Source organism: Balaenoptera acutorostrata, chromosome 19 (genome assembly GCF_949987535.1).
Source record: "Balaenoptera acutorostrata chromosome 19, mBalAcu1.1, whole genome shotgun sequence".
NCBI lineage: Eukaryota > Metazoa > Chordata > Mammalia > Artiodactyla > Balaenopteridae > Balaenoptera > Balaenoptera acutorostrata.
The window spans coordinates 54,400,224-54,412,476 of NC_080082.1; the positions used below are offsets into that span (position 1 = coordinate 54,400,224).

The 12,253-nt window shown below is 52.6% G+C and overlaps 1 protein-coding gene across 8 annotated transcripts in view; it reads left to right on the plus strand.

The window, feature by feature from the left end:
- The window catches only part of HNRNPUL1 (heterogeneous nuclear ribonucleoprotein U like 1), a 35,669-nt gene extending 25,692 nt beyond the window's left edge, over nt 1–9,977 (plus strand). For all 8 annotated transcript variants that reach the window (XM_057534928.1, XM_057534925.1, XM_057534923.1 and 5 more), the window contains 5 exons: nt 4,063–4,231; nt 4,865–5,146; nt 6,282–6,571; nt 7,979–8,173; nt 8,758–9,977. In XM_057534928.1, coding sequence (XP_057390911.1) covers nt 4,063–4,231; nt 4,865–5,146; nt 6,282–6,571; nt 7,979–8,173; nt 8,758–8,874 — 1,053 coding nt within the window. In that variant the 3' untranslated portion in view covers nt 8,875–9,977. The remainder of the gene's footprint in view (nt 1–4,062; nt 4,232–4,864; nt 5,147–6,281; nt 6,572–7,978; nt 8,174–8,757) is intronic.
- The last annotated feature ends 2,276 nt before the right edge of the window (nt 9,978–12,253 follow it).

Consider the following 12,253-nt stretch of genomic DNA (forward strand, 5'->3'; position numbering starts at 1 on the left):
ATATGTGAGGGCCCAAACCACCCCCAGGGTTGAGGTCTGCAGCCTAGGAGTTCTCTTAGGAGTCTGATAGCCCAGAGCTAGGCCAGGCAGTGCTCAGAGGCAGGGCTGGATATGACAACAAGCGACCTTGCCTCGCCCTCAGAACAAAGGGTTGTAGTCCTGCTTTGCATCCCTTTTAGCAAGAGCCACGCCTTTGCCTGAAACAGAAACCCGGGGCTACAGTGGAGACCCAAAGTAAACTGCCTCTTGTTGGCAGGCGTTGGAGAAGAGGATGTTTCTTTCCTCTCTCCTCCCCACCCCCAGAGCCTCAGCCCATTCCATTGTTGACACTCTGGCGAAGTCTCTTCCCTCACAAGTGGTTCGTTCTACTGGGTTCACCTCACGCTGAGCCTAGAGTGAACTCTTGCGTCACCAGCTTTAAGTTTGCTCCCCTGGGATCCAACTCTGTTTCTCCTGCTGCCATCCTGACCTTGTTGAGTTGTGGGTGGGGGACAAGAGTTGACAGGGGACAGAGGGGCTCTTAGAGACCTCAGGCTGTGAGCGGCCTGCTGTGTTCCTCCCTACTCCCCCAGACTGTCACACACCAAAACTACCCCCACGGCTGCTCTGAGAAACCCAGCCCCTGTCCTTTGGCCCACATCACGGGAGAATGGAAGTAGCCTGGGCCCAGGGAACACAGGCGGCCCCAGACCTCCTCAGGGTCAGCATCTTCAAGCAGCGTGGGACTGGGAGAAGCAGGAGCTAGGCAGAGGGTACCTGCACAGCCGGAAGAGCCGACCTGCTGTTGTGCTGGTCTCTTAGCAGCAGCCCCCAGTGACCACAGCAGCGCCGGGCCAGCCCAGGGGCTCTGACCTCACTGTGTTTGCTGTGGCAACAGCACCGACAGCTAACTCCCTTTCCTCCAGGGAAGCCAAGCATTTGCATTTCTGCTGGCTGGCCTAGATGCTCTTCTTTCCTTCCTCAAGCCGAGGAGGGAGGGGAGGGAGGCGCGGTCTTGAAAATTGTCACCAAGAGGGTTCTCAGCACCTCAGTTCCAGAATGTCTGAGGAGCCATTCCTCAGAGTCTAGCCACTTCCCAGGACAGAGGCCAGCTGTTGATGAGTGCTGTCTGCTCTGCCCCCATTCCTCCCGTTGTGAAGCTGCAGGGACTAGCCCTCTTGGCAGTGATGCTTCTCTTCTCTGTCCCCTCATCAGGACGTTGACGGGGTAGGTCTCATCCATAGAAGACCACCAAGAGGTGTTTATCCATGTCCTTGGGGTTCAAAGGAATCAAAATAGGATCACTTCTTATGGGCAAGCAAACAGTGGAATGGATTGTCCACAGAGTGGCTGGGGCCACCGTCACCCCTGGCACCCGCCTATTCTGGGTTTTGTGCCAGGAGAAAACCTCATTATTTAGCTAGAGGAAAGCAAATTCTATCTTTCTGTGACCAGATGCCACCTGATTTGCTTTTAGGAATGGAGTCTAGGAAGAGCAATGAGAAGGACTTGACTTTTCCTTTGTAACTTGTGTGCTTTTCAACCATTTGTGGCTCAAGGCCTCTCCTTGGGCCAGTGCTCAAGGCACAGATAACACGTGTATGCCCACCACACATACCCACTTTGCGGGCCCCCACCCCCAGTTAATGTTGAGACACTTTCCCTGGGGAACAGGGAAGACCATCTTTGCCTGCTGTGTGTGTCAGGGTCACAGGGTTGGGTTGGTTTAGAAAACAGGTGTACCCACAGCCCACATCTCCCAACAGGTGTGCACTGGCGTCCCTGGCCTCTGGCTGACCCATAACCCAGCTTCCTGTTCCTTGTGTTTTGGAATAGGCTGTCTTGTGCCTCATCCTTTCCTCAAACTTAACTTTCCTTGGTCCTTTCCATTGGGAAGCCTCTCCTAGGACAGTGTCAGTCCTGTTGGTCATATTTGCAGACTTCTTTCCCTGCCATTTTCACATCTGTAAATCCTCACCAGAACCAGGAGGAGGGTGATAGGATCTCTGTCTTTCAGATGTAGAAATTTGAGACTCAGACTAATTAGGTGACTTGTCTACAGCCTCACAAATAGTAGAGGGCACAGCTGCGATTTCAACCTCGAGCCTGTTCCCAGAGCCTGTGTTCTTTCCACCCTGTCTCACCGTCCCTGCCTTTCTGATGGGAAGTCACTATAGCTTGACAGTCCCTTGGTCTGAGTTGCTTCAACTCAACCTTACAGTAAGACGATCCAGTGCACCCCACCCAGTGACGCCACGTCATATCAACCGTGACCTCCATTTGTTGAGTGTTGGCTGTGAGCCAGACCCTGGGCTAACCAAGGGCTTTTACTCACATGAGCTCCTTCAGTCTTAATAGTGACCATATGAACTTCCTATTGTTTTCCCCTTTCAGGGCTTGAGACTTAGTAGGTATGCAGACTGAGGCTCTGAGTGGAAGTCACTCACTCAGGGCCACACAGTTTGACTTGACCAAGTCATCTTAGAGCCAGGGTGTGCTGAGCCATCGCCCCTGCGCTACCTGCCTCTGTCCAGGCAGCTTCCGCCCTGGAGGCCACAATGTAGCCCCCACTCCAGGAGTTCCTCACACTTGGTCAGTTGCTTTGTGGTCCTTTTCCCGCTCAGTCCTCACCAGGCCCAGGAGGGAGGCTTTTTTTCCCTCCATTTTAACAGGTGAAGCAACTACCAGGACTGGCCACGGCGAGTGAGTGGCCACACTAGGCCTTGATGCTGGGCTTTTCCACCCGCCAGTCTGCAGCTGCGAAATACAACACTTTTTGTCTGTTTGTGCATGCCCCTTTACACATCTCTTCCCCTCTGTGGCTTCTCCCTTGAGTACCTTTCAGAGCTACTAAAAGTTGTTTAAATGCAACATTACTTATTACTCCAGTTCTGTTGAGTGTCTGAATGGGAAAAGATACCCATACAGGTGCCTGGGTCCCACCTCCAGAGACTGGGGTTGGGGAATACTCTGGTGGGGTTTGAGCCACTCTCTTTTTCAGTAGCGTCCGAGTGACTCAGGTACACAGACTGAGTCCGTGGAGCACTGGGGTTTGACAGATCTGGGCACCAGTCCCAAAGGGCCCAGCATGTGGGAGGTATTCAATGAACGGAAGCTGTCTTTACTACGGCTCTCAATCAGATGTGTCGTAGAGCACTGCTCTATGCCAGCACCAGCCCAGGAAGCACCTAACCATCACCTAGAAGAAGGGAAGAGGAAGTTAGTAGCAAAACTGCACTTGCTAAAAGCACAGGTTATTGCCTTGTCAAGCTCCCTGGTTAGAAGCTTGTGGGTGAGTCTGGTGTTTCAGAGCAGGACTAAGGGAATAAAAGAACCACAGTGTTGATGAAAACGATCTATACAACTGTCAAAGGGGCTGGTTAATTATGGCATCCATTCTATAAATATTAAAGGAGAATACCACGGAATTCCCTGGCGGTCCAGTGGTTAAGACTCCGCACTTCCACTGCCGAGGGCACAGGTTCAATCCCTGGTCGGAACTAAGATCCCGCAAGCCGCGTGGTGCGGCCCAAAAGGAAAAAAAGGAGAACACCAGCACAGAAAAATGACAGAGAAACATTAAGTGAAAAAAAGGCTTCAGAAGAGTGTGTGTTGTTTGATTCCATTAGTGTTAAAAATCACACAGATATTTCTAGAAATACATAAGAAATTCAATACAGGTCATCTCTGGGAAGTAGGAGTGGCAGTAGGTGGATGAAAGGATTCTTACTCTGAACTTCACAGCTTGTAATCTGAATTTTTTTTACTGTGAGCATGTGTTACTTTTAGAATGGGGGCCGAGGGGGCTGTAATGCACAATACCACGAACAAATAGGATTAAAAAAGCAAAGCCCAAACTTTAGGAATCCCTTGTCCTGTCACTGTCAGCAGCCACTTCCCAAGTCAGTTCATTTTCTGAGGGTAGTCTCAAGAATCTTAAAAGTGAAGAGGAGCCGTTTCCTGAGTTTCTCTGCTTAGGAGAACTAGTATCCCTTTCTCAGTCCCTGACCTACATAATACCCCACAGAGGAAAAAACCAACTTGTAATGACCATCTCTTGCCTCTTCTGTTACCTACCCCTAGACAAATGTTTATGGGTCAGCCCAGAGACGAAAAATGAGACCATTTGAAGGCTTCCAGCGCAAAGCTATTGTAATTTGTCCCACTGATGAGGACCTAAAAGACCGAACAATAAAGCGAACCGACGAAGAAGGGAAGGATGTCCCAGATCACGCGGTCTTAGAAATGAAAGGTAGGAGATGAGCAGTTCCCAGAGGAACATCGCATCAGGGTCCTTAAGAGAAAAAGGGTCTCGCACGGTTTTTCCCTTCCCAGCTCCTTGATTATTCTTTTTTTTATCTTGTTCGTTCTTTCTGTGCTTCTGCTTTGTCCTTTCTCTGTCTAGTACAGCTGTGAATGGAAAAGCTGCCTGTATCCCTCCTGGGGCAGGGTTTTCAGACTAGATGGGGCTGGGGCAGGATGAGGGAGAGGATGTGTGGGAACAGGTGCCGAGAGACCTGCACGGTTGGTCGTCTGCCTCTGGCACCCACTGGGCGGGCTGGCTGAGCAAGCCTCAGTTTGCTTCTGTGTAAAAATAAGGATGATGATTCCACCTGCCACGCTCACTCCCTGGGTTATATATAAAACATCGGTTTGGTGGGGCTTAGCCACCTCTTCAGGAAAGGGAGGAGAGGGTCTTTGTTAGCCCCTTACTGTTGTCAGGGAGGCCGAGCTTGGGACCCTGTCTCTCCTCTGTCACTCATACTGCAGTCCCCTCCTGCTCCTCCCTTCTGGCAGGCCAGTGTCCTGGGGGTGAAGGAGACCAGACCTCAGAAGGTGCTGACCACCTCTTCTTGTTCCCTCTGGGGCCCTCCCTTCCTCCTAGCCAACTTCACGTTGCCAGATGTTGGGGACTTCCTGGACGAGGTGCTGTTCATTGAGCTGCAGCGAGAGGAAGCAGACAAGCTGGTGAGGCAATACAATGAGGAAGGCCGCAAGGCTGGGCCACCCCCTGAAAAGCGCTTTGACAACCGAGGCGGTGGCGGCTTCCGGGGCCGTGGGGGTGGCGGCGGTTTCCAGCGCTATGACAACCGAGGTCCCCCCGGGGGCAACCGAGGAGGCTTCCAGAATCGCGGAGGAGGCAGCGGAGGAGGCGGCTACCGAGGAGGTGAGGCATCGCACACTGAGCTGTCCCTGCCTTTGGTTCCTGGTTCAGGGTTGCGTTCTGTGACTGCTTCCTCAGTCCGCAGATGACGCTTCCCTGTCACCGCTGTGGGCTGAACTCTGGTAGAGAACTAAGATAAATCAGAGTCTGGGGCCTCAGGGAAACTCTCCCACTGTCATGCTCCCCCTGGACATTGCTCCTGAAGCCCTTGCCCATTTGTATGCTGCATCACTATTATTTTTATGAATCTTTCCCACCCCTCATCTGACCATGAGCTCCTTGAGAAGAGGGGCCAGACCGAGTTTACTGCCAGTCCTGGATCCCACCTCAGGACCTGGCACAGGGCAAATATTAGGACTGGTTTTGCTTCTAAAACACATGGAGAAACAGGCTTGGAGAGGTTAATTTGCCCCGGATTCACCCAGCTGAATCCATAGTTGGGATCAAGTGATGATGGATCCAGAGCCCAGGTTCTTACTAAGTTATGCTGTCTCTGAAGTGTGTGATCATGATTTAATAAGCATGCCCTACTCTGTTTCAGTCTTGTGCTGGGTGGTTTTGGGGACAGAGCCTTGACCCAGGCACTGTATCACCCTGTAGTGACGGTGCAGAAGGATTCTGGGCTGAATGGCACAGCCCGGGGGTACTTTGAGCTCCAATGATACCTGATCCAGCCTGCAGGGGAGCAGGGCTCAGGAAAGGCCTCCTGAAGTGCTGATGTCTAAGCTGAGGTCCAGGAGCCAGTAGGAATTGGCTGGGGGAAGGGTTCTGGGCTCACGAAAACTGCACAAAGGCTCAGAAGAGGCCAGCCCATTTGGCCAAGCCTGAAAAGGACTGTCCCCAGTGCTTAGATGTTGGGGACACAGTAGAAATTAAGACAGCCCTGGTCCCAGGCTCAGTCCAATGGGCAAGACAAACCTGTCAGCAGGCCGTGACAACTGAGTGTTACCAGGGCGGCATGGGGGAGTGCTCCCAGGGCTCTGGGGAAGGCCGGAGGGGGTGCTTTACTCGTCCACTGGGACCGGGCTCCTGCTCTGTGCTTGGTCACACTGGAGCTACAGCAGTCCCCAAGACAGCCCGGCTCCTCAGGGTCCCAAACTGAGAACAGCGGGGCCTCTCACCTGCTTCTCCAATGCAGGTTTCAACCGCAGTGGAGGTGGTGGCTACAACCAGAACCGCTGGGGTAACAACAGCCGGGATAACAACAACTCCAACACCCGAGGCAGCTACAACCGGGCTCCCCAGCAACAGCCGCCGCCACAGCAGCCGCCGCCCCCGCAGCCGCCGCCGCAGCAGCCTCCACCGCCACCCAGCTACAGCCCTGCTCGGAACCCCCCGGGGGCCGGCAGCTACACGAAGAGCAGCAACATCCCTGGCTCGAGCGCCAATACCAGCACCCCTCCTGTCAGCAGCTACAGCCCTCCACAGGTGAGAGGATAAGCGTGCGTGCGTGCATGTGTGTGTGAACAGGTGAGAGGAGGTGGGTCCAGGGAGATCACCAACATGTGCTCCAGCCACAGGTCTTCACTCTTACCTCCAGCCCTGCCCTTTCTCCCTTCCCTGCCAGTGCTTTTGGCTTAGACAGACCCTAGATATTCCCAGATGCCTTCCAGACCCAGAGTAAATCGGGGACCTACCTGTTCTGTCGTCCCTCTCAGGGCGGGCTGTATGTGTTGGTCCCACAAGCAAGTACATTTCTCTTGGCTGCGTTCTCTTGGCTGTGTCACTGGCCTCGCTGAATCCCCAAGAAAGCACTCAATTGGAGTTACCCCTTCAACCTAGGCTTGAAGGGGCTGATCCCCTTGTCTTCGGGATGTAGGGACAGACTCTGAGGTTGATGAGGACTTAACCTCTGCCCTGAGAGCTTCACTGCGGAGCAGCTCCATGCTCGGTTTGAGTTCTCAGAGAGCCAGTGCTCAGCTCTGGTACGCACAGGCGCCTTAACCAGAGCAGTCCCCATTTGCTGTGCACCTTCCACACTCCAGGCCTGGAGGCAGCTGCCAGGAGACACAGATGAACGGTTCTAGTCCTGGTCTAACCAGAATATTTCCTAGAACAGGAGTTGGGCAGACACAAATTCAAACCCCAGCCCCACAGCGTTCTGGTTTTGTGACCTTGGACAAACAGCTTCACCTCTTGGGACCTCGTTTTCCTCATAAAGGACTAGAGTTAGTAGTAGAACTCACTTCCAAGGTTTGTTGTGAGGGGAAGATGACATCATAGCTTTGCAGGTAAGGCTCTGGAACTAGGCGGACCTGGGGGCAAGTCACAGCTCTGCCACTTTACCTGTGTGGCTTGGGCCTAGTGATTTCACCTCCCTGAGCCTCACCTTCCTTCTCTGTAAAACGAAGCCAATGGAGCCTGCCTCAGAGAGTTGATGGGGGGATTAGAGGAGTTAAGGATCCAGCCTGGATGTGGGAAGCACTTAGGAAATTGCCACTACTGTTTTTCTTAGCAGGTCTTCCTGTAACCAATACCACCATTTATTGTGCCCAGTGGATGGTGCACGTAAGCTTAGTGAATACGCAAGGCAATCCAAAGGGGTGGCTCCATTGTAATTCTCATTTTACAGAAAAAAAAAAAACCCTGGGATTTCAAGAGATGCTGTGTGCCTTGCTCCCCCAGGGTCTCAGAGCTGGGATTAGAGTCCAGAATGTAGCTCTTGATCCTACCCTGTCCTGCCATGTCACAGAGCTGACCCACCTCCTTCTCAGCCCTGAAACAGCCTCCACCAGGGAAGTTCCTTTGTGGACCCACTGCTTACAAAGGCCCTTCCTCCATCCCAGCTGAGCTGGCTATTTCACAGAGACCTGTTTTTTCCCCTCCACTTTCCAGCCGAGTTACAGCCAGCCACCTCCCTACAACCAGGGAGGTTACAGCCAGGGCTACACAGCTCCACCACCTCCACCTCCGCCACCACCTGCCTACAACTATGGGAGCTACGGCGGCTACAACCCAGCCCCTTACACCCCTCCGCCGCCCCCCACCGCACAGACCTACCCTCAGCCCAGCTATAACCAGTACCAACAGGTGAGTGCCAGAAGCGGAGGCGGGGAGAATGGGGAGACTTGTAGGGGCCCCACAGGGATGTGTATTCCCAGACCCGTGTCCCTGCTTATCCCTAAAAAGATGGGCAGCCCTCTGGCCTTGGGCTGGTGTGCGTCTAGTACAGTATAGCCATGCCGTTTGTTGAACACTTCTACACTGGCTACTAAGTAACTGCCATCCTAGTTCCTCTCCCCAGTGCAGCAAGCAGAGTGCTTAGCAGGGGGCCTCAAACCCTGCTTCAGCACCATGGCCAGTGTCCATTCTGATTGGTTGATGCTAGGCCCCATACCTGTTTTTGAGTATTTTGAACATGGTATCTAGCTATACCTGAAAGGGCATTAGGTTGGCAAGCCAGGAGACCTGGGCTTCAGTCTCTAACTGCCCACCCATGTGACATCAGGTCATTCACTTATCCTCCCAAGGTACCTTGATTTCTCTGTCAGACCTATGTGTTGACTGTCATCACCGTACCCATCTCCACCATGGGTGAGGGTGGCGTCAGGGGAGAAGCCAGATGTGGGTCTGGATGAACGACAACCTGGTGCTCTTGGTTTCTCTCTCCCCAGTATGCCCAGCAGTGGAACCAGTACTATCAGAACCAGGGCCAGTGGCCGCCGTACTACGGGAACTACGACTACGGGAGCTACTCCGGGAACACACAGGGGGGCACAAGCACACAGTAGCCAGTGTGTCCTGGAGGCCCCTGCCGGCTTCCTCCACCAGCGCCCACCTTGGCCCCCCTTGTCCACCCCCACGGGGTCACGTGGTGCTGGGGGACGGGTCCTCCCAGGGCTGCCTCCCCTCCAAGGGGCTCTTCCCCCACACAGGGCCGGGCATTTTCCTCCGGATTCAAACAGGCAACAATGACCATTTATTTTGTTTGTCCCCCCACCCCCCTCCTCTTCCTCTTCCTCCCTTCCTCCTTTTTGACTAAAGACCCCCCCTCCCTTGGTCATACAGTGAGGCTACAGGGCTGTGGGGAGGGCCCCTTCCTGTCCTCTGGTCCCAGCCCTGCTCCAGCCCCTCAGCTTCCCAGATTCTCATGCAGTTGGTTGTAAATTCTTCCAGGAGCTGTTTTACTGTCTGCTTTTCAGGATTTAAAAAAAAAAAATCAAAAACTTAAAAACACACACAAGTTTAAAAAAGCAAAATGCAGAAGGAGGAAGAAGCGACATATTTTTTTGGTAATTATGCTTTTTTTTTTAATTTTTAGAATTTGTCCCTTTTTACTGTGGGTCGGCTGTTGATACTTCATCAGGATAACCATTTCTTTGCTGAGTTCAGGTGACCGAGGAAGAGCCACACCCTCAAAACAAAACACACACAAAACAAAACCACAGAATCATCTTTAACCTAACTTTTTATACAATGTCTCAGTTTCCCGTAACTTTGCACACAAGCTTCTGTGTTGCGTTGAATTGTACCTGCCTTTTGTATTTGGAGAGAGTGTGACTATTGAACTTGAAACCTTTTATTCCGGGCGTCTTGGTAGTTTCTGGTGGGATTAATCGGGTGAGAGGGAAGAAGGGAGTTGGGGGGCTCCTTCCTTTCAGAACATGGATTTTCTCCCACTGCCTCCTCTCCAGAGGTCTCCCAGGTGCCAGACCTAAAGGTTTTTCCTACAGTGATCCTCTGATTATTTTTACTTCCCCTTGACCCATATGTTTTAACAGGACTTTAACAAACTGCACTTATTAAGAAATGTGTTTGCCCTGTTTTGTTTTGTTTTTGTTTTGTTTCAATAAATGACATGGCACCTCCTAGCAGGAAGGAAGCAAGGTTTCAACCCTGAAGTGTTACTGCAGTTGGCCTTTAATTGGGGTGGGGGCCTTTTCAAGGGGACATTATTTACTCATTAAACACTGATTGTGGGATTTGTGTGCCTGTCCCCATTTTTGGTGCTGGGGATGCCCCCTTAAACCTGGGGTCCTCAGTTTAAAATCCACTAGTTCATTTTTAACGTGGTTCTCTGGTCTCTGCCCTTTCCAGTCCACCCACAGTCCCAAATCCCTCCCGGAATTTGTGAGTAGAAAAGGATGGAACAAGTCCCTAGGCAGAGAGCAAGCGAGGTAGGGTGATGGTTGGAGACTAGGGCTGGACTGTTGGGGTCATCCCTTGGTGTGGCTGCCCATCCACATTAGGCCTGGCCTGTGTGCTGGACTTAGGATGGTTCTTGACTGTGCTCCTGGATCCAGGCTAGTGGGGATTCCAGGAGCTTCTTTATCCAGCCAGTAGTGTTAGGTACTTGCTCTGTTCCTTACCCACACTCACTCTGGACAGTGCTGAGGAGGACACAGCATGACCAAGGCAGTCCTGGACCCTGCCCTCATGGGGCTCTCAGTCCAGAGGTAACACGGACCTGTCATGGAATGATGACAGCGCCAAGGTCAGCTGTGAGAGCTTGGGGTGGGGGTGGGGTTGAGGTGAGGGCCTCATGGAGAAGGGAAATTTTTCAAAGATAGGAATGAGCTGGGATAAAAGACTTTCTGATTGCATCCCCACAGCCTATCCTCCTTCCCCAGCAACTTGAGTCATTTCTTCAATCCCCTTAGGCATGCTGTGCTCCTGGCCCCTTGTGAGGGACAAGGCTGGGGCACAGGAGTGGCCAGTTCAGCTCCATCTCTTCCCTCACAGGAACTGTCTCAGAGCCTTGTGAAGGGAACACAGGCCACAAAACAGGGAGGAGGAAGGTTGACTACTTTTGAGGTCAGATGCGAGGCATCTGAGCATGAGGTGGAGCCAAGGTTGATGGCTAGTTGGGCTAAAGGGAATCCTAGAGTGGCCTCTCCCTACTGAGGGAGGGCCTCAGGCCCTCTAGGCTGGGAAGTCCCCTTCCCTGCAGGGCCATGTGTTGGGCAACAGTGCCCTCTGCTGGCCTCCCCTGGCAATATGTCTAAGTGTAGTCAGTCCCCATCTAACCCAAGTGACAAATGAGCCACTTTCCTCCAGATCCCTTATCCTGGGAATGCAAACGGGAAGTTATTCCTCTGCCTTTGGCCTTATTATCTGGGTTACTGCATCAGCCTCCTCACAGATCTCTCTGACCTCCAGTCCCTTACCCTGATACCCCCCTGCTCGCTCCCCACAGGATAAAGGAGCTCAAGCTACTTAATATGGCTTACAGGCTCCACATGCCTGGCCCCTGGTGACCTCACTGGCATTACCTTTTACCACTCCCCTTTCAAACTTAAGATCACTAGTTTGTTCTAGGGGAATCACAAATCCCTTTTAGAATCTAAATGCCATGAACTTATGCCTTGGAAATACATACGTACGTGGAATTTTGCATAAAGATTTGTGAGGTTTTCCAATCTTTGCAGCCCGATCATGACCTTCAAGTTAGAACTCCTTTCCTATTCCCTGGCCATACAGAAGCAACCAGAACTATTGATGCCTGCCTTCCTCTCCGGGGGTTTGCCTTGCCCATCCTCCTATATGAGACCCTTCTCTACCTCCCTCTTATCCTGATTCCTGATTTTTCCGGTCTCAGTTTGGGTGTCCTTTACTCTCAGAAAAGAACCTTCCCTGGGCCCTCCAGGCTGGGGTGGGCAGCTCCCTTAGCTGGAGCTCTGGGTCCATCAGCCCTGCCCACTCGGCACTGGTAACACTTGAATGTGAGTCCCTACCCGTCACCTAGGGCAAATCAGGACCAAAGTCTCTCCACACCTGAAGATTCTTCAGGTCCTCGGAGCACAAAGTGGGAAGTTGAGTCTCTGATCTCACCACCTATCTCATGCTAAGCAGGGACTGGGTGTGGTGACAGAAGCAAGCGACAAGGCTTAGTAAATATTCTTGAGGTGGTGAAGAAATAAGACGGGGGTCTAAACCAGAGCCCAAGCTCTCCGAGGCCCTGGAGGGTGGTCATTCAAACCATTCATCCCCAAATTAAGCATGCTGGGCTCGAGTCACAGCAGTGCACAGGGTGAACAAGCCTTCCCTCCTCATAGTCCAATTTCGTAGCTGTTCAGATTGCGGGGGTGCGGCGTGCCGGAAGGATCTATCTGACCCTGGCGCCCTTTTCCTGCCTGGGGTGGGCGGGGCCGGGCGGAAGCACGCATGCGC